Below are 20319 nucleotides of genomic sequence, written 5' to 3' on the forward strand. Positions count from 1 at the left end.
TTTTTTTTACAGAATGTCTATATAAAGTCGTGAATCTGTGCTGAATTTGTTTTGTTTAAACTCAAATAAAAATACTTGTTGATATGGAAGGATTGGTGGAAAGAATATGTACAAATTTAGGATCACTCAACATTTGCATAGATATAGTGTAAATTTAGGTTATTTAAATATTCTTTTGAACCATTCTTTCCCATGCTCAGTTAAGAAATAAAGCTTCCCACTTTAATGAAACTTAGAAATAGGAAGTTTAAGTATCTGTCCTCTAGTCCCCACGGATGACACATGATACATACACCCTGAAATATACATTAAGTATTCACATAACTCTAACTCCATAACACTTACCTGAGTGTCCTTGACTTAGTTGCAGCTAAAATGGTAGAGTCCACTTTCCTTCTGTTAAGCATAATTTATACAGTGTACATTTTTAATTGGTTGAGGGTAAGGACCATTCAAGAAAACTTATGCTAGCAGGACTTTTCTTGTTTTGGTGTATATTTGGAATCACTGTTCTGCTCGGACAAACAACTTTGTCCAATCTTCAGTCATCTATCCCAAACCTCAGATGGATGGAAATTAGTCAAGATGTTCAACAACATCCCAAAGACCACAAAGAAAGAACCGCAAAAGCCAAAATCTATTCACACAATCTTTGAAATGTGCAGTTGCACACATGGAAAATCCAAGTCCCTTTTGGAGAAAGACATGTGATTGGGAAGAAGCATGCCAAGCATACAGCTTCATCACTTAACTCTGCCTTGCTTCCCTGTTTTGCAAAATTACTGCCTGCTTTTGAAAACCAAGAGTTTTTTTGTGTGTTTTCAGCAGATTCAGATTCGAGTACATCCAGCATAAATGGATTGGGTTCCAAACTTTTCAGCATAAAGGTGGAAAAACAACCTTTTGCAACAGGTTCTGGCTGCCAGCAGGGCTCACAAACAGAACAATCCTGCTGGAGGAAGATCAGCAGTCTGCTGGAACTGGGCATTATTTGTTTACCAGGTAATTTGTGCTGATAAGTCTCTCCAAAAAATGTAAAGATTTATTTCCAAAGCAAAGTACATTTTTTTGTGATCGGACAAGATAGACAAGTTCTCTTTAGATGTACCCAGACATCTTGAACACTGTAGATGAAATGATTAAATAGACAACAATCCAAGTTGATTTTCTTATCTTATTCACTAGAATTTTCTTTGTAAAAACTGAGAAGCCCAAGCTGTGTGTGTGTGTGTGTGTGTGTGCGTGTGTGTGTGTGGGTGTGTGTGTGCGTGTATATATATATATATATATATATATATATATATATATATATATATATATATATATATATATATATATATATATATATATATATATATATATATATATTATTTTTCTCATTCTATATTTGCAGGTAGCAGGGACAGGAATGGCAGGGCGGTGGTCGAGGTCCATGGTGACAGGAAGGAGTGGATGTCCCCTCTTGTGTCAGCAGAAAGCATTTGTGAATTGCTGCTGTACTTACACTCCATACCAAGGTACACCAGACAAGTCACATGCTGTCCTTAATAATTATCTCCTAAGCGGTGTGCGACTTACTGGAAGATGGTTTCAAGCCCTCTGTTTTTCAGCTGAGAGGAATGAAAACTGGCTTGCACCAGCATGCAGTGACACATTTAGCCACAAGAGGGCTGCAGAACATCATTTAGAAATATTTCCAGCATTTTTTTTTTTTTTTTTTTTTTACAAAAGAGAGGCATTACATTCCAGCCACACAGTGTCCTGCTGTTAGTTTATAACCTTTTCTCTGCAGTATATTTTTTTTAAGTTTAGTCATCCATATCCAACCCATGAGAGCATCTAGCAATGACCAACATTTCCGGTGTTTCCACACAACTGTCTTTCATAAAGAACTTTAACAGCATCACTTGTTAACACTGGATTTATTGTTGACTTTTAAGATTCAAAAGCTCTTTCTCTTGCTATTTTGACCGTCCAGTGTCTGCAGCAAAGAGACATACCACAGCAGTCTGCTGCAGCCAGACCAGCTGCCAGCAGTCTGGTATGTAGTGTCTTGCCAGAATTAGCAGCCTTGTCTCATGTAAGCTCACACACAATAGTTTGCCTGCTCAAAAAGAAGCCCTTATAAGTGGTTTGTGACACCTCCTCAGCATGCTATCAAATCCTACAGAAACTTGTTAGCGACCCATTCTTTTTTAGTCAGGTCTGTGGCAACAGATGAACACCTAGACCAGTGGTGCCCAAAGTTGGTCCTTGAGGGCCGGCATCCGGCATGTTTCAGTTCTCTCCCTGGTGGTAGCAACAACCTTTTCAGCATGTCAGTGTTCTTCTTTGGTCTTCTGATGAGCCATCATTTGATCCAGGTGTGTTAAACCAGGGAGAGAACTGAAACATGCAGGATGCCGGCCCTCCAGGACCGACTGTTTTGGACCTAAACGATGCAGGATAATGAGTCCTGAGCACCAGGATTGGGAAACACTGCTGTAGCGCTAGGCTAACATCAGCATGCTTACATGATTTTCATCTGGCACATTGATCATTTGGCCTGTCAATTCATTCTGAGTGGATACAACTTACATGAAATGTAATTTGATTTAATTGTCATAAAGCAGTACACGTCTTTCTCTCTCTCTCTCTCCAACACCTAGAGACCTGGATATCTGATTGACCACAGTAGAATAGGTCACATAGCATGGTGAGAGCAGAAAAGATTCAGATTCAACGCAGAAAAATTACATGCCATCATTAAACTAATGCACACAAATGAGCACAAAAATAGGTGTGACATCATCAGGCCCACAACAGGTAACAGGAAGTAAGTTTTCGCAGGGACTTCCAACCCAATAGCAATAATAACAACAATAATAATAATAATAATAATCCCTAGAATGGGACTGAGAGATCCTATAGTTGTTTGTGAGCAGGTTCTTGTCAGATGGAAATAAGAAAAGGAATGCAAAAATTTAGAGTAGCTCAAGCCTGCAGTGAGAATTCACAAAAATGGATACTGTGTCAAGCTCTGGTGTGCTTTAACTTGATGCAATGTTTTCATAGAAAGGATGTCCGAGAGCTGGGAATGACTCTGGTGATTAATGGCAGGAAGAAGCCGCCTCCGCTTCACCTCTACAAGGCTCTACTGATGGCGCAGGTTAAAACATGAAAACTGCATGCACACGCTCACGTAGCCGTCTGATAAGATTCATAGTTCTGGGAAGGCATTTTTTACCAAAGCCCCTGAATGATTTTCTACGTAGATGCAGGATTTGAGGGTGAAGGGTGTTTACTCCCGGTTTAAATGTGCTGTAAAGCTATAAACTTTGCATGTACTGTGGTTTAATGTAAAGATTATATCATGTCTAAATATCTTAAGCAATACAGAAATGCTCTGTGAATGCAAATCATATTCTCCCTATATGTTTTGTGTTTGACTTTTCGCCTGCCGTAACAGGAGCAAGCTCTCCACGCTGTTCACAGCATCGTCATGGTGATCGATAAGGACAGCAGTCCCCGGCCTGAGAAGCAGCCGGGTCTGCAGGTCAGAGGTCACAGGAACTTTCACTTCCCATCAGTTTCTTTCAAAGTTTTAGTTAGATAATAGATGAATCATACTTCCTCAAAGTCTTTGTGTGTTTTTTTTTGTTGTTTTTTTTATTTAACAGATGGATGTTGTCACTTCGACGAGAGCCTTAAGCAAAACAGTGGAAGCTCCCCAGCTGACCTCTGACCTGGGAGGGACATTTGCCTACAATCACAAGGACTGGATGCAGTTCCATCAGGTATTACATGTCAAAGTTTCCCTTCGAAACTCATCAGGACTGGTTAACCTCAGTTCATCTGGAGAAATTTTTGATCACACTAAAACAAAGGCCAAATCATTTTTAGAAACCTTTATTTGCTATTAATCTAACATTAAAACGCCACCAGAGTAACAGAAAAGAGGATGCGACATGTCCTTTCACTTTCTGATGTTTTTAGATCAAGGAACTAAAACGTCAGCCTGTTCGCCTTTGCAAAATAACACAAGCTCACTTCAATTAAGTTGAAAGTTTTTTTTTTTTTTTTTTAATTTAGGTCTGGACTTTGACTGGGCCACAGGCCTTGATCAAAACCATTTTATTGTATCTCGGAGCGTGTTTCGAATCCCATTTTAAACTTTACCACAGTTTCATCCCTGAGCAGTCTGGGTTGTTCTTTGGTCCTCCTGATTCTGTTTTTTTTTTTTTAAGCAAATTTTCATGTCTCTGAGAACTTGGAGCAGGTTTATTTATAGTGGGAACACGTTGCCTCATTTTTGGCTGTCATGTGACTTACTCTGCAAGGTTCAGTCGGTGCAAATATTTTTGTGAGGCGCTTCTCATCATTAGATGTGATCAAATGTACAGCATATACAACATCACCACTCTGCATAAACAAAGCTCGCGCCGTATAAACATTTGCGGCAGCACAAACGTCTACGTGCTCGCGTGTTTACGGAGGTTCTGCTCGCATTTTTGATCTGGACAATTTATTTTACTTCACTTGAACCAAAGAATGCTCCAGCTTCCCGCTTTGCATGAGATTACAAATCTAAACAGAAGGGAATTTATAAAGTCTTACTCTGGCAGTTTCACATCGACAGCAGCCACATGAAAGTTGTTTGACGCAGCATGAGATGTAGAGACTAGATAACGATCTGGTGTTAAATATTCGACAGCTGGTAGTTTGCATGAAGATCTGTGTAAAGACATGAAGCATTTTTTTTTATTAATGGCATCCAATTAGTAAGAAAGCCTAGAGAAAAACAAACTCATAAATATTATGTCGGATGACTGAGTGAAGTTTTTGATGTAGCTTCAGAAGATATTTGTGTGAATATTTTCTGTGGTTGCAAATTTCACATACGAGTGCACATTTTCTTCTGCCTCCAACTTTCTTTGACATCACTTGTGGATCACATTTCTGTGGTTTCGTTGTACACAAGAGAAACCTGCGACTTTGCATTGACACCCACCAGTCACTTTGGGTATTACACAGGGTTGGGGCCTCAGATTCAACAAGGTAACAAAGAATTATTTCTCGTCTTCGCTATACGGAGATTTCGGTACAAATGGACATGATAGAATCACAAAGTTGTTGCAGAATTGTTTGCTTCACAATCACGATGAAAATCTTTAGTTCCTGTTCCAGTTCTTGACACAAAGAGAGGTTCTCTGTGTGGTCGTCTGCTGCTCGTTAAAAGTGTTCAGTCTGTACCTAGACAGCGTGTTTGAGACCTCCTCCCTGACATGCCGCAAGCTTTGGGTGATAAACACAACTTGTTTATTATTGGATCTTACACGATTGGTCTTTGAGTGGCATCTTTATAGTTACACGTCATGTTTCTGCCTTTTATTTAATTCGTTTCAGAAGCACGTACCTTTCATGGCAAACCTGCGAGGGGCCAACAGCTTGTTGCAAAGGGCCATCAAGAGAGTGGACAGAAGGAAACAAATGGACTCTGCCGAGGTCGGACAGGTGTAACAGGCGCTGTCAGTTTTTCCATCCGGTCTCACGTTTTGACTGCCCGCTTTGTGGTTACTGCAGGAGGTTCAAGAGAGCATTCAGGAGCAAAGGGTTCTGATGAAGGAGGTTCTGGAAGATGACAGACTGGTGACTCTCCAAAAGGAAGGAGGAACGTTACTGGCGAGGATGAAGAAAGACGAATTCAGATTTCTGCAGTCTGAGGACTATAGGTACGAGAGTGAACTTTTGACTTCTTGTTAGGCAGGTTGTCAAAATCTACATGCTGCAATAAAGGAAGCTCAAACGACACAGCTACAGACTTTTCTCAGTTACACTATTCGAGCTTGTGTACATGCTGTCTTGTTCGTAAAATTTCCTACATCTGACCAAAATCGTAGTCACGCGTTTTCATTCAATGATTGATTCGAGAGTTGACGTTTAAATTGCTCAACTTGGGCAAAGACGAACAAAGGAGAAGCTGCTATATGTCAAGGCCCATTTCTACGCACTCACAGAGTTCTGAGGAAATAGTGGATGTAGAAATGCTGACTGTGTGCTTTCATCTCTATGGGTGTATTTCCATACTGAGCATACTACTTTACACCACGTTAAAGGGAATTATTGTACTGGTATTAAAGCTTTGCAGTTTTGTTCCTGCCTGAAGCTTAAAAGATATATTCATTTCATGCTGTACAATTAAAAAGAAAACTACAAAAAAGAAAAAAAACAAAGAAAACATATTTTTGTGTTCACTAAAACATCTTTTTAAGCCCCAAAAAGTCACTTTTACTAATGAACAGACAGGAAGCCAAAAAAAAAAAAAAAAAAAAACTAACATCAAGTATTTCATTAATTTAGCTCAGACACTGTGTAAAGAATCCTACTTTTTACAATGTTCTGGGCATTTTTTTTTTTTTTATCAACTTCATGTTCAGGTTTCTTTTGTGTTTTCAATTTCTGTCCAGAGATGCTTTGGAGCTGGCGACGAGTCTTTACAACCAAGTGGAGGAGAAGCTCCACATGTTGGTGATGAAATCAAATGAGTCGCTGCAACACCTGGAGAACCTGCTCAGGCACAGAGACACGGAGGCCAAAATCATCTCGGTAACTTTTTTCTTTCTTTCTTTGGAATTGTGCTTCTAAAAATCCACTAAAGTTCACATTCGACCACAACACATTAGTGGAAATTTCCAGGCACGAAGCTCGTACAGAACTGTTTCTTTCATACACCATATGTTTTAGCAGTCAGGTTGCAAGGCAGCTTCTCTTAACTCCTGCTTTACTTCTTCCAGGAGGGGTTGTGGTTCAGTACCGAGGGGGAGCAGATTCTGAAGAAGTCTTACTCAACCGATGACACACTGGTGGGCAAGGAAAAGGCCATGGAAGACTTTAATCTGTTTCTCACTAAGTCCAAGGTACACTAACACACCAAGAAGAATGCTGTCCAGTTACAATCAGCCATATTTGAATGCCTTTTTCTCTTTAAAGCACAAGGGGAATTAATTAAAGGGCATGGTAAAAATATTCACACCCCTTTTACTGTTTTTTTTTTTTTTTTACATTTTGTTGCATTACAGCCACAAACTTCAATGTATTTTATTGAAATGTTATGTGACAGGCATGCACAGAAGAGTGCTTAAATGTGAAGTGTAAAGAAATTAAATGAGCTTTTCAAATTTCTTTTCCAAATAAAAATATGACAACCACTGCTTGAACGCTTGAATCGGTATTCACAACCATGTCATGCTGCTGTTGGGTCTGTAAAACTTTTGATGTATGTCTCTAGCAGTTTTGCAGATGTAGAAAAAGTGCCTCAGCCTGGGGCAGGGGGCTGGGATCCAGCACTAATTTTTTTTAGTTCTTGTCTGCATTATTCTAACACATGGATATGATTTGAGCTAAATACCTCTGGTGGTATGCTTGGGGTCATTATTCAGCTGGAAGGCGGATCTCTCCCCTTTTCAAGTCTTTGTTTGTTAGCATGAATTGTTTTTTTCTGTTTTTTGCCGAATTTCTCTGCATTTGGTTGCATCCATCTACTGCAGCATGTCTTGTGGCAAACTGGAAGTGGGACTTCGTCCAGTGATTGTTTTCATCCCAGTAGAAGGAAAAACATCCCCAGAGGATGATGCTGGAATCACCGGCTATCAGATACGAAAGGGGGTTAAAAAAGAGGCACACTTTCAGATTTTAGTATGCAGTTATAGTAGGGGTGGTGTGTGCAGGGGGGGTGTTCCTTTTAAGTTTTAATACAATATAATAAGTAATTGAATACCATATATGCTGTCGATTAAACTTCAAAGTTATAAAAATCCTAACAGAATACATTGAGGTTTGTGGTTGCTAGGTGGAAAATATGAAAATACTGCAGGAAAATGAATACATTTGCTACACTTGATGCTATGTGATTTGTCACAGGACAAACAACAGTATGCCTTGATGCTCATCAAGGAGGCGGAGGAGATCATTGGCACCACTAACTCAAGTCCCGCTGCTGAGATTTTTCGGACCCTGGTCGGCACTTTCAAATCGAACGTAGAAGACTTCGTGTTGCGGGCGGAACAAAGGCAGAAAGATTTAATGTCAATCGTGCATTTGTTCAGGTTTTGTAAACAGGTTTGTAGCTTTGTAAATCTTTAGTGTATTTCTTAGTATATTTCTTCTCACTGGGCCTCTACAAAACTTTACTCGTTTTGTTTCGTATTTCCAGGCAACAGACTGGGCTAAAGAATGTCGTAGCCTTTTGGATCAGGTCGAAGAAGGATGTTGCTCATCTCAGACCCTAAACACACTTCAGATGCAACGAGAGAGATTAGCTGGTGAATTTTCCGCCCCACACTTCCAGGCTCTGAGGGCTAAGGCCTCTGTCATGGGAGCAGAGGCCTCCGGGATGCTGAGAGCCTGGAATGCAGCCTGGATCCAGAGCCAGGAAGTCAAGCAGCGTCTTGAGGAGATGCAGGAGAAGCACAAAGGCGCAGAAAAGAACCCGACCCAGCAGACCACAGCTGCAAACCCTCTGGGGGAGCAGGAAGAAGAGGAGAGGGAGGGGAAAAGGAATGAGCCGGGGGAGGCTCGAAGCACTACCATCCCACAGCAGAGCTCTCATGTGGACGTCGTCAGCACTCTGAAATGTCAGGGAGAAGCCGTCTCCGCGGCATTCTCAAAGCACAACTGTGAATCTGACCTCAGCATTGAGAAAGAATTACTTGAAGCACAACGCAAAAACTCAGAAAATACTTCTGCTTTGTCACAAACTGGCGATTTTCACACAGCGAGCCAATGCAAGTCAAAAGAGCACCACAACATTGCAGATCTCAGCGGTGCAGAAAGAAAGGATTTCCCGGCCCATCAGACTCTGGGTCGGTCTCTGAGCGAGGGCTCGTATGAGACGAGTGTCTCTGGCTTCTTGCCTCTAAGTCACAAACACTGCCACGGCAGGAAACACTCCCTGGATCAGAATCTGCAGCCCACCCAAAAGCTGCAGACTTTACATCAGGAGGGCGTGCAGCCAGACAACCTGAGCTGTGAGTCGAAAAGAGACGGTAAACAAGGGGAGGGAAAGGACGGTACCATCCCCACCCGGAGTCCGGAGGATTTAAGGACTTCAGAGACATTACTCACTCCAGCAGAAAGCAACATTTTGTAAGTAATCCTCCCTTCTTTGGTTTCTAAAGGAAACTGGAGGACAGGAAATGGAAAACAGCAAATGCAATCACATACACTCACATTCAGTAAATTAGAATATCATTTACTTCAGTAACTTAATCCACTAAATAAAACACATCACATATAATCTCATACAGACTGCTTTCAAGACTTTTATTTCCTTAAAATCATAATTTTTCACCTTAGAGTTGAAATTAAATGTTCTGATTAAATTTTTTTTTTAAAGTGACACATTCGGTTTTTTGTGCTGTCTGACGAGGTTGTTGGACTAAGATTACTGGGCGTTTAGATGTTTTGGTGAACGTCTGATATGTTAAATGACATCTGACTCATTTACTTTAAGGCAACACCTCAAGCAGAAGTCTGGTTTATTGCTGGGTACAATTTTCAGATGCCAGAAGATGTTACGTTTATACATTGAAGCCGTTCAAACTAGTCAAAGACTTGGAGTTTTGTCCTGTGGTCTCTGGAAACAGAAATGAATCAGTTTTGACCGTAATCAATCAAGCAATCAATCAAATTTTATTTGTAAAAGCACATTTCAGCAGTGAGGCAGTTCAAAGTGCATCATAAACGCACAAACATCAAAAGCTGAAACGTTACACTTTTCCGAGTGTCATCATTAAACCTCAAACTGTTGGTTGGTGTTTCATTTATTGTGGTACAACAGTCTTGATTTTTAAGGCACTCAGTGTTTCGCTTTGCAGTTTTCTGGATGTTTGTTCCAGATTTGTGGTGCATAGAAGCTGAATGCTGCTTCCCCATGTTTGGATCTGGTTCTGGGGATACAGAGCAGAACCAGAACCAGAAGACCTGAGAGGTCTGGTGGGTCGATACAACAACGACAACAACAATAACAACAACAACAACAACAGATCTTTAATGCATAGTGGTGCTAAACTGTTTCGTGTTTTATAAACTAAGTATTTTAAAGTCTATTCTCTGACCTACAGGGAACTTTAGCACTGGGTGATGTGCTCTGTCCTCCCCTATGTGAGAATAATAACAGATTTGGGGGAAAAAGCCAGAATATCATTAGCAACATTGTAAGTTATTAATTTACAATGTTGCGATTGTGTCTATTGTACTATTGTATCCATTGTATCCAGAAAAAATATAGTAACTCAGAATAAGATTTTATGAAAAATATTGACGAGTAGTATTAATGTTTTGTATCAGCCCCACATTTTTTCCACACTGGTTTGAGTGGCAGCGTCTCGTTTTTTGGGTGTTTTGCTGCAGGAGGGATTGGTGATGATTTTTTTTTTTTTCATTTTGAAATTAGATCACATCATGATGAATGAATGTTGTGTGGAAATGTTGAAGCAACATCAGCCATGAAGTCAATGTTTGGGTGCAAATACTTTGCCAACTGGACAATGTCCCTAAGCAACTGATCAGATTATTTACAAAGTGGCTTAAGGACAATAAAGTCAATCGTTTGGAAGGGCCATCACAAAAACCAGCTCTACGAAATGCTCTGAAAAAAGTATTAAAACCTTTTAGTTTGGAAAAAGTAATGACAAAAATAAAAAAAAATAAAAAGGCTCATTACTCTGGCATTCAGCAAGTAAAAATATTTGATTTATCCTAATTGATCTAATCAAATGTCAGACAATGAGAAAAACCTGTTGTGTCTTTTCTGTGCCGGTGTGTGGTTTCCGCTGTGAAGATGTAAAAGAAATATTCGCATGGATCAAAGGAGGAAGTTATGTGGTACGCATAGCTAATGAAAAGCGCAATTGTATAAAATCAGTAACTTTGCATTTTTCATTTCCTACTCTTGGAACAGGAAAGTCCAGAAGATCTTGGAGGAGCTCCTGTCCACAGAGCGGGAGTATGTCAAAGCTCTGGGTTACGTCAGAGAGCACTACTTTCCCGAGCTGGAGAGAGCAGACGTCCCGCAGGACCTCCGGGGCCAGAGGGGCAGCATTTTCGGGAATTTGGAAAAGCTCCACGACTTTCACCGCCACTATTTCTCGGACGAATTGGAGAGCTGCGTGAAGGAGCCGTTTAGAGTCGGGCGCTGCTTTTTGCGTCATGTGAGCTCCTGAACTGCTTCCTGAATTGCTTTCCTTTGCACCGTGTGCAGCTAAGATCCCGTTTATTACGACCCTAATCAAGATTTTATCTGAGCCTGCTGTAATTCGGCAGATTTGATTCAGTGTAGAGTCACGATTTTTCAGTTCTGACCTTAAATTTGGATAATTGACCATAATCAGTTGCAGCGAAAACCATTCCAGATGTTTCATAGCTGAAGAACTGAGAATACGTCTGCTGCTTCCAAAAATGTCTGAGTTTCTTTTTAACAATTTAAACCAGTAATTTTCTAAACAGGACGGGAGTAAGTGTTTGACTAATAGAAGTGCGACTTATTGTTCTCACCTTTGCGTTTCACATTCTGACACAAATTAGTTTTAAAGGTGATGATGGTTGATGGTGTTTATTTGTTCCCTTTTTTTTTTTCAGAGAGAGAGTTTTGCTTTGTATGCCCTTTACAGCAAAAACAAACCTCAGTCTGACTCTCTTCTTACCAATCATGGAAAAAGTTTTTTCAAGGTGAGAACCCCACCTTTTTTTTGTCTTGGTCCCAAAAATAATGTAGTTATTTTCTGTAGCAGGGAAAACATGAAACTTATTTTATCCCTTAGCCTGGTTTATATGTTGTCACTTCCTGGGTCTTATTGGTAATTTCCTAGATAATCCAGAACAAAAGCGGTGCACGATTTTGAAGTTGAGGGAAAATTGCCATACGCCAGGCTTTTCAAAAATACTAATCTGACAGTTGTGTTGTCCATTTGCATTAAACCTGACTGAGTTGATACTTTTGCTGCAGTTTCAGTTGCACATCTATGACTCTGCAAAAATACTGGCTGAAATGTTTCCCATATTTATTTCCAAAATAGCTCAGGCTCAGGCAGATTGGATGGATAGCAACAGTGAATGGCTGTTTTCAAGTCTTGAGTTCAATTTTGAACTTTGGGCAGTTCTAAAGCATGAGGGCGCTTTGACCGAAACCTTGCAGCTGTGTTTGCTCCATTCATTTTCTTACATGGTTTTTGTTGGAACATTCGTATGTTGTTCTTCTGCTGTGCACTATGTTTTGTTGGTGTACCACAAATAAAGAGTGCACGCCATTGGAGTCTTTAGCTGTAAAATGATGAAACTAAATAAAATGAACAGGTAAGAAAATTGGTGCAAAGCACTGTATAAAGGTTCGAACCATTTACATCATAACTTCATAAGTTTACTTTATGGGTTTAAACTGACTGATGGACTGAGTTTTAGCCCACTTAAAAAAAATACATGCATAACTCGATTGCCAGTAAATTCAATAACCTTCATTCACCATTTCGTACCACATCTGCACTCTAACCACAATGTTGCTTTGTTTCTGTTGCGTCATTCAGCAAAAGCAGCTAAAGCTGGGGGATAAAATGGACTTATGGTCCTACTTGCTGAAGCCTGTGCAGCGCATCAGTAAGTACAACTTGCTGCTGCAGGACGTGATGAGGGAGTGTGGACCGGAGCAAACGAAAGAGGTCGCCGAGATCAAGGCAGCTCTGGAAGTCATCCACTTCCAGCTTCGCCACGGCAACAATCTGCTGGCCATGGACGCCATCCGCCAATGTGATGTAAGCGGGGACGCAGGAGTCGTTTTAATTTAGCGTCGAAACGATATCAAGCAAGATTAAAGCTTTGTATGTCCTTTACATGCTTTTAAAATCACACTCAGCGAACACAGCAACAAATACAAGATGGAGAATTCCAGACGCGGATCCGTTCCGTGTGGTGTTAGGCAATTTTACAGGACTTGGTGATGTGTTGGCAGTAACAATACACTCTAAGACGCAAGAAGGCGACTTTATTGATAATACGAAAATTCATCTTTCGTTGGTTTGGTGAGGTTAGTTATCCTGACATGTACAGGGAGGGAGGTGAGGTAGAAACAATGACAGATCATCAATCTCTCCTGAACTTTTCCCCGAACTTTGCTGTGTTGCTCCATTATCTGGTGAGCAACAGCGGCAGGAATGGAGTTGAACCTACAGGAATGCAGTTATTTCTTCAATGGCAAACAGACGCTCTCAGAGATAATAAGAAACCTCTGGGGTTTTTTGGGGTTTTTTTATGCTGACTTCTGTCCATTTTAACCTTTCAGGAGCAATCGCTGACATTCCAACAGAGACTGCATAGTAAACGAAATGAAGCTTCCTTTGAAAAGCTGTTTTCACCTTAAATGACCACTCGTCCTCTTGTGTGCGCTCAGGTCAATCTGAAAGAACAAGGTCAGTTGATACGCCAGGATGAGTTCTCGGTAACTTTCAGGAAGAAGAAATGTCTCCGTCACATTTTCCTCTTTCAAGACCTCGTTCTCTTCAGCAAGACCAGAAAGACGGATGTGGGAAATGACACATACGTCTACAAACAGTCCTTCAAGGTAACCATTTAGTTCAGCACGTCCATTCACAAACATGACCCTGCAGAAAAAAACAAACAAACAAAAAAAAAACATTTCTATGTCCAAGATTTAGAAACACTTCCTGACATGCTGACAAGGAGCACTTATGTGATGGATAAAATTGACTAAGCTGATCAGATGCATCTTCAACAACTGTCCTTTTTTTTTTACTTTATCTTAATGATAATGACCCCTTAAAGATTTCTGAATAAACTTAAAACAACATAAAATAAACATATAAAGCTGACTGTCCTTTATACTTACAGAAAAATACAATGTTCTTGTTTCTTTTTGTGCCTCTTCCTTTCTACACAACGATAAGCACAACTTACATCTAACATTTTACGCATGTTTGGTGTTTCCTCCTGCTCCAGGAACTGCTTTGCTCCGTTTGGAGCACCGATCTTAAAGAAATCATGTTGTCCTTCTCTTGCATTCAGACGTCTGACATCGGCATGACGCAGAACAGCGGTGACAGCGGCTTGTGTTTCGAGATCTGGTTCCGAAAGAGGAAAAGTCAAGACACGTACACACTGCAAGCTGAAAGCCGGGAAGCGAAGGAGGCCTGGACCAAAGACCTTGAGCGGATCCTGTGGGAGCAGGCCATACACAACAGGGGTACAAATATAAATGCACCTTGATTTGCAAAGCGATTCCATATAGGGAATTCATTTAGTAGGAGCTGTAGTATTAGCCACATGCATTGAAACTCCTTTTTGTATCAGTAAAAAGCTTTAATTAAACATTTTCGTGAAGTTGCTTAATATCACACTGAAAATTTCTGAAACAAATCAACCTTTCATATAAAACCTTCAACAAGTATTGAGAGATCCAGTTTTATGAATTTGTTGTTTGAAACTAACAAACTTGTGGCTCATTTATTGCCACGTTTCCTCAGTATTTTGTACAACTCCGTTCTGCGAATGGGACTGTTTATAGTCTTTCTAAACAACATTTCATAAGGCCGCAGAAAACAGAAACAGGGATATTTGGCCATTTCCCATTGTACAATCTATCTGGGGACTGACGCTGGGAGCTGCAGGTCACTAACAGTGAGGTTTGAAGATTTTTTTAACACTCTTCTGCTCATGGTGTGAAAAAATAAATATAGCTCCTTATCCAGCCTAGTGGATAGAGTTGGACAAGAGCTGGGGTAGGCTCTGGATAAGTCACTTTTTTATCACAGAATAAAAAAAATAATAAAAAAAAAACCTCAGAAACGTCCTAGAAATCCTGATGAGGATTTTATTAAAAGATCTCATTTATATCAATTTTAAGGAATTGTTGGGGACATTTATGATTTTGCATGTCAAACAGTTTGTATTTTTAGACATTTGTTTTAATGAGATCATACCTCTGCAAGTCAGTGTACATTTATTTCAGTGGTTTTACAATTCATATGATGAAGTTATGCTTCCTTGTTAGTTTTAAATCTTTGTCCACTCACATTTGTCTTGTCTGTTCAGAGGTCCGTATGCAGGAGAGAGTCTTCCTGGGTATTGGAAACAAGCCCTTCATGGACATCCAGCCCAGCGAAGCGGCTATCAGTGACAGAGCTATAAACTATGTTCTGATAGGAAGGGGTGAGCATTTGGTGCAAACGCTACAACCTTTTTTTTTTTTTTTTTTTTTTTGAAATCATAATTAGGTTTATAATGTTTGGTCATCCTGCTGCTGATGAAAACATAATTGTCCCTTCAGAAAACAAGGCGCTGTCCTCGTTGGGGTCGTCGGCCTCGCAGGGTGGGCTTCTGGAGGGACGACCAAAATCTGTTGGTTCAGGCAGCAGCTCCTCTTCCTCCTCTTCCTCTGGACGCGGTTCCATGCCCCCTATTGGATTTGTTGGTGGTGGTCCAAAGCGAAGGGTGGTCTCAGGGGGGCTTGTGGGATACGTATCGCCTCCTGGATCTCTAGAAGAAGATGAAATGGACCGTGAGAGTGGAAATCAGAACTTATTACGTGAGTGACAATTTGAAGAAAGCAGGATTCACATTTCCTGTACAACATTAGCAACCTTAAGATCTGGCTTATTACTTCTAGTGCGAAGGCAAGGGTTTTCCTTTGCAAGACTTGTTTCTGTCAAGGTAGAAGGTTTTGCTAACGCCAAAGTAAAGCCAATCGGTAAACTCCTCCGCGTGTTTCTCCGTCCTCCAGTGGACAGCTCCGAGTCGTCGGGAGAGAGCGTGAGCGGTTTCAGCAGCTGCAGTCACAGCTGCCGCTCCGCTGCGGGAGAGATGGACGACAGCTCTTCTGTCTGCGCCTCGATCATCACCTTGAAAGAAGTCGGATCTGCTCGTTCCACCGAAGCTTTGTCCGTTTCCCAAAGCCCAGACACTCTTCAAGAATCTGCAGTGAGCAGCCCATCACCAGCAGCCCCCAGGATGAAACTCCAGCAGCAGCAGCAGCAGCAGCATCAGACCGAGGATCTGCCTGACAGCAAGGTGTGACGCCTTTAATTTACTCTGCAGATGGTTTAAAACAATACAATGAAATGTATTTGCCTGCAGTGTCTATATTATTAAATACACAGTTTAAAAGATGGCGTAATTAAAATTAAATTATGAATCTTTCAGGCTGAAAGCACAAGTGCTGGAAAGTCTACAGAGGTTTGATCTGTGAGATGCGGTACAGTTTAAAGTAAGTATAACAGAAATGATACTTGAAACTGCCGTCACACTGTCCCCTGTCTTGACAAGTGTGTTGATGTATTAAACAAAATGGTACTTTGGTCTGAAGGAGGGGAAATTAAGTCTGTTTTTGTGTAGTTTATGTATATTCTGATGGATGTAAAATATGCATCGTTTTACTTTTGCTTTGTCGTCGCTGTCACATTTAAACTATTTTTGATTATATAAAGGATCAGCTGACCCAAGAGGTCAATTAATGTGCAGCTAAAGTGATCAAATAGCAGCACAGAGAGCCGACAGCTGGCTGGATTTGGCTTCTGTTGATGATCCAGACATGAGTAAATCTTTATCAGCTGAATCCTTTGACTCTTCAAAAAAATAAAAATAAATAAAAAATCTTCTCTGGAGATCAAATTGTGCCACTCGAACACAAATGACAGGAATTAAACTATTATTTGCACTTTGAATTTTACATAAATAAATTATTTTTTTTGGTTGTATTTTTCTGTGTTTCATTTTTCTCCAGAGGTTAAAAACAAATAAACGCTCACTGAAGGTCTTCAGCCCTGAATAAATTAGTTTTTGCTGCACCCAGGAGCCTTGGAAGTCAGATCCAGGAAGGACTTTACACCTCACCGCAAGACGGAAAACCAGTGGGAACTTTATTATACTCAGTGATCAGGTTAACCACTACCACCATTACGGATGACAAATAAATATTTCTTTGTGTCTTATTCATTCACGCACTAAAGGGATTCGTTCACAAATAGATGTTGGACACCGTTATATATCCAACTGATTTAACGAGATACAAAACAATGGACGCAATTTATTTACTACTGCCACTTTTACGTTTTATAAGTGTACCAATCATTTTGCATTTTGAGCTTGAGTTAGTGAGTAACCTCAAATATTTGAGTTGAAAGTTCGACTTCAGAGGATGTTCCAGTTGACTTGTAAGTCCATGTGGAGCAAACCATCGTTTCCAGCTGTTTCTATATTCTGTTACAAGTTTGTAAATAGTTTTTTTTTATATATATAAAAACAGTTTTTTATATCACCACTAAAGCAATCACTTAGAAATGTATCTTAATTGATCTTGATTTTGAAATGCATACAGTATGACTTTACATAAAATAAAGCCATGTGATTTCTAGTTGTTCTAATCAGATATGTTTAGATGTAGATCATAAAATTAATGCAGTCAGGTTATCGTATTGCAGTGCTGCAGTTAATTGCACAGTGGCTTGAAAACATGTAATAAAAACAAGTTTTGTTTATGTAATAATTCTGTTGGCATAAATATTATAACTTGGTGTTTAACATTTGATATAAAATTGCTTTTATTTTGAAAGTATTTCTTTCCATTTTCAGCCCATTTAAACTGCATTACTAGTAGGTAGTGCATAATGTGTTGGCTTTTTATATCACAAAAAATATTCCCACAAAGTTTTTTGTGTTTGCATTTCGGTGTTTTGTAATAAAAATAACATTTTTGTATCAACCAGGGTTGAGTCTTTATTTATTTATTTTTTCAGTTTCACCATGAACAATAATTAATAGGGATGTAATAACATTTTGTGATGTTGAAACACTCCAGAAATTTCTCTTAAGTCATGACGCTCCACCATTGTGCTGTCAGTTTCCTACTTCATTTGTCTGATACAAAATTGTATTTGATGACATAAAAACTTTAAGTGTGACAAAGTTATAAACAGAGGAAATCTAAAATGCTTTTCACATCCCTGTATTGTTATGAGCCCAGTACAAGAAGTTTAGTGCTTTTAGTTTGAGATGTTGTTGTGTATACATTTGAGACATTTGAAATAAGTAATTTTTCAATGTCCCTATTATGTTGGTAGACCTGGCAAAAAGAAAGACATCTTATTAGACTGACATTTGGTATAAAACATACTGAAGAAGAATTTATTCTATTTAAAAAAAAAACAAACAGGAAGCATTTCTTTTGCAATTTTTGAAATTAAGACCTGAGAATTCGATAAACATGCTAATCACATTCTATAGATTAGTAAAGCCTGGACTGGAATATTCTACACTTATTACAGATTTTAAAAAAAAAACAACCAAGAAGCAGTTTATGGTTTGTTAAACATTTTTTCTATTTTAGTCCAACAACTGGGTGCATATAATTAGATATATTTGTTTATCAAGGTGTATAGATTCAAAAAGACCTTTTGAGTGATATAGGAAACTGTCATAGACGGACATATTGATGAGCGATCAATACGGCAGACAGCTCGAGTTGACTGTGCAAAATTTTATTATTATTAGTATCAATCCATACACAATAAAATTATCTTTAGACTTATGATCTCATTAAACAAGAGAGACCATACTTCAAAGCATCAGCACATTCATATCAGCGAAACAATGGGAATTATTGGTTTTCCCACAAATATCTTCTAAATCTGGTGCTGTGAGAATAATGCACCATTAAATCTAAAAAAGAAGTTTTGACAATGTCTGATGAAGTCGGTCAGTGCCTTGCAATAATATTCAAACTCCTTCAACTTTTTCACAATTTGTCAAAGTAGAACCACATATTTTAGTGAATGATGTTTATTATTTAATGTGGTAGAACAAGAAAAAAAATACTAACACAAATCAGAAATGAATTATTGAATCACAATGTGCTGCCTTGTGTTGGCCTATCACAGAAAATCTCAAGAAAATATATTGTTCAAGGGATATGAATAAATAAATAAATGTGCATATTTCCAAATTATCTGTTTTTCTTTCTTTCTTTTTTTTTGCATTCTTAAAATTTCATGAGCAATCCAGATCATCCAAGTAACAAAAAACAAAATCCTCACTGTGTTATTTTGGTCTGATCTTTGGTCTTTTTAACATTCCTTGGCAAGAAGACCAACTTTGAGGCCAACATGCTCACACAGAGAGCAAAACACACTTTAGTTTTGACCTCACATGGAAAAAAAAAAGTGCTGCAAAATCCTCAGAAGAAACCATTTTTACTTATTGAACATGTTTTACAAATGAAGTGAAGGAATGTTTTCATGTTTGCTTTCTGTCTCCAGAATCTGATAACTGAAACATTGTGATAGTAAATAATTTAACAAATAAAAGGAAGCGCTACACAGGAAAAAAAAAAAAAAAAAAAAAAAAGAGATTATTTTATGGGTAAAATTAAAATGAAAAGCAAACAAACACACAAAAAACCCCTATTAAATCCAGTTGTGCCTACATAATGTACTCTTAGGGTGATTCACCAAAACCAAAACCCATAGCAAACAGAAATATAGAAGTTTTGTTCACATGTTCATCTGATTAGATGGTTATATATAATCAACTTGCGAATGCCTATCATATCCTTCCAGTCGGGAAGGATATGGTTTTAGTGTTGTAGTGAGGCAAGACCTTATTCAGGCGTTGGAGCGACAAACCCTTTGTACTTGGGAATGGCTACCTATGCGGCATTTTGGGGAAATTGTAGTCAGTGATTTTACAGAAGAGATTTGGAGTCAACACGCATGAATGGCACACAAGTTGTTATGAACTGTGCAATGCTGTGAGAGGTCTGGTGCAACCAGTGGCACATGTCAGGAAAAAAACTAATAATCATCCTAATACTTCCTGTCTTCCTCTTCATCATTTCCGACAGTAGTAACATCCGGGTGTTGATTACGTGACTCTGATGCAAAAAAAAAAAGTGTTTCCATTGTAGTTTTGCAAAATCCATCTATGTCGATGCGGCTGAGAAACTTGCATTTGTATAAAAACAAATGCATGGCGCACTTTCCAGATTTATGATAAAATTAGGAAAAACATCGATATTTGTACTTTACAGATATTTTTGCTTTGATCTGTCAAAACTAAAATCTCTTTAGTTTTGACTAAAGAGATTTTAGTCAAAACTAAAATCTCTCTAGTTTTGACTAAAGAGAAACTAAAACGTGAAAGTTTTAAGTTTCACGTTAAAAACTTCACTTTTTTAAAGTGAAAAAAGTGAAGTTGTGGCACTTGCAACAAAAATGCTTTTCTTTCAAAAATATAAAACAACTTTAAACACATTTCGAGTACAAGTCTTTGAGGATCAGGAGGCGT

The 20319-nt window shown here is 39.0% G+C and overlaps 1 protein-coding gene across 2 annotated transcripts in view; it reads left to right on the forward strand.

Annotated features, from left to right (window-relative positions):
• The window catches only part of quob (quattro b), a 35889-nt gene extending 18149 nt beyond the window's left edge, over nucleotides 1–17740 (forward strand). The window contains exons 4-24 of one of the 2 annotated variants that reach the window (XM_014981150.2): nucleotides 826–1002; nucleotides 1394–1517; nucleotides 3055–3148; nucleotides 3449–3535; nucleotides 3660–3776; nucleotides 5386–5484; nucleotides 5563–5711; nucleotides 6447–6585; nucleotides 6774–6896; nucleotides 7900–8097; nucleotides 8192–9123; nucleotides 10940–11189; nucleotides 11617–11706; nucleotides 12558–12782; nucleotides 13418–13588; nucleotides 14050–14227; nucleotides 15076–15192; nucleotides 15311–15568; nucleotides 15764–16050; nucleotides 16183–16246; nucleotides 16763–17740. In XM_014981150.2, the coding sequence (XP_014836636.2) occupies nucleotides 826–1002; nucleotides 1394–1517; nucleotides 3055–3148; nucleotides 3449–3535; nucleotides 3660–3776; nucleotides 5386–5484; nucleotides 5563–5711; nucleotides 6447–6585; nucleotides 6774–6896; nucleotides 7900–8097; nucleotides 8192–9123; nucleotides 10940–11189; nucleotides 11617–11706; nucleotides 12558–12782; nucleotides 13418–13588; nucleotides 14050–14227; nucleotides 15076–15192; nucleotides 15311–15568; nucleotides 15764–16050; nucleotides 16183–16221 (3854 nt within the window). In that variant the 3' untranslated portion in view covers nucleotides 16222–16246; nucleotides 16763–17740. The remainder of the gene's footprint in view (nucleotides 1–825; nucleotides 1003–1393; nucleotides 1518–3054; nucleotides 3149–3448; nucleotides 3536–3659; nucleotides 3777–5385; nucleotides 5485–5562; nucleotides 5712–6446; nucleotides 6586–6773; nucleotides 6897–7899; nucleotides 8098–8191; nucleotides 9124–10939; nucleotides 11190–11616; nucleotides 11707–12557; nucleotides 12783–13417; nucleotides 13589–14049; nucleotides 14228–15075; nucleotides 15193–15310; nucleotides 15569–15763; nucleotides 16051–16182; nucleotides 16247–16762) is intronic. The other variant, XM_088005491.1, reaches the window with a different exon arrangement.
• The last annotated feature ends 2579 nt before the right edge of the window (nucleotides 17741–20319 follow it).

This window comes from Poecilia mexicana, unplaced genomic scaffold (genome assembly GCF_051168715.1).
Source record: "Poecilia mexicana isolate PSO_F unplaced genomic scaffold, ASM5116871v1 scaffold_5, whole genome shotgun sequence".
In the NCBI taxonomy this organism is placed as follows: Eukaryota; Metazoa; Chordata; class Actinopteri; order Cyprinodontiformes; family Poeciliidae; genus Poecilia; species Poecilia mexicana.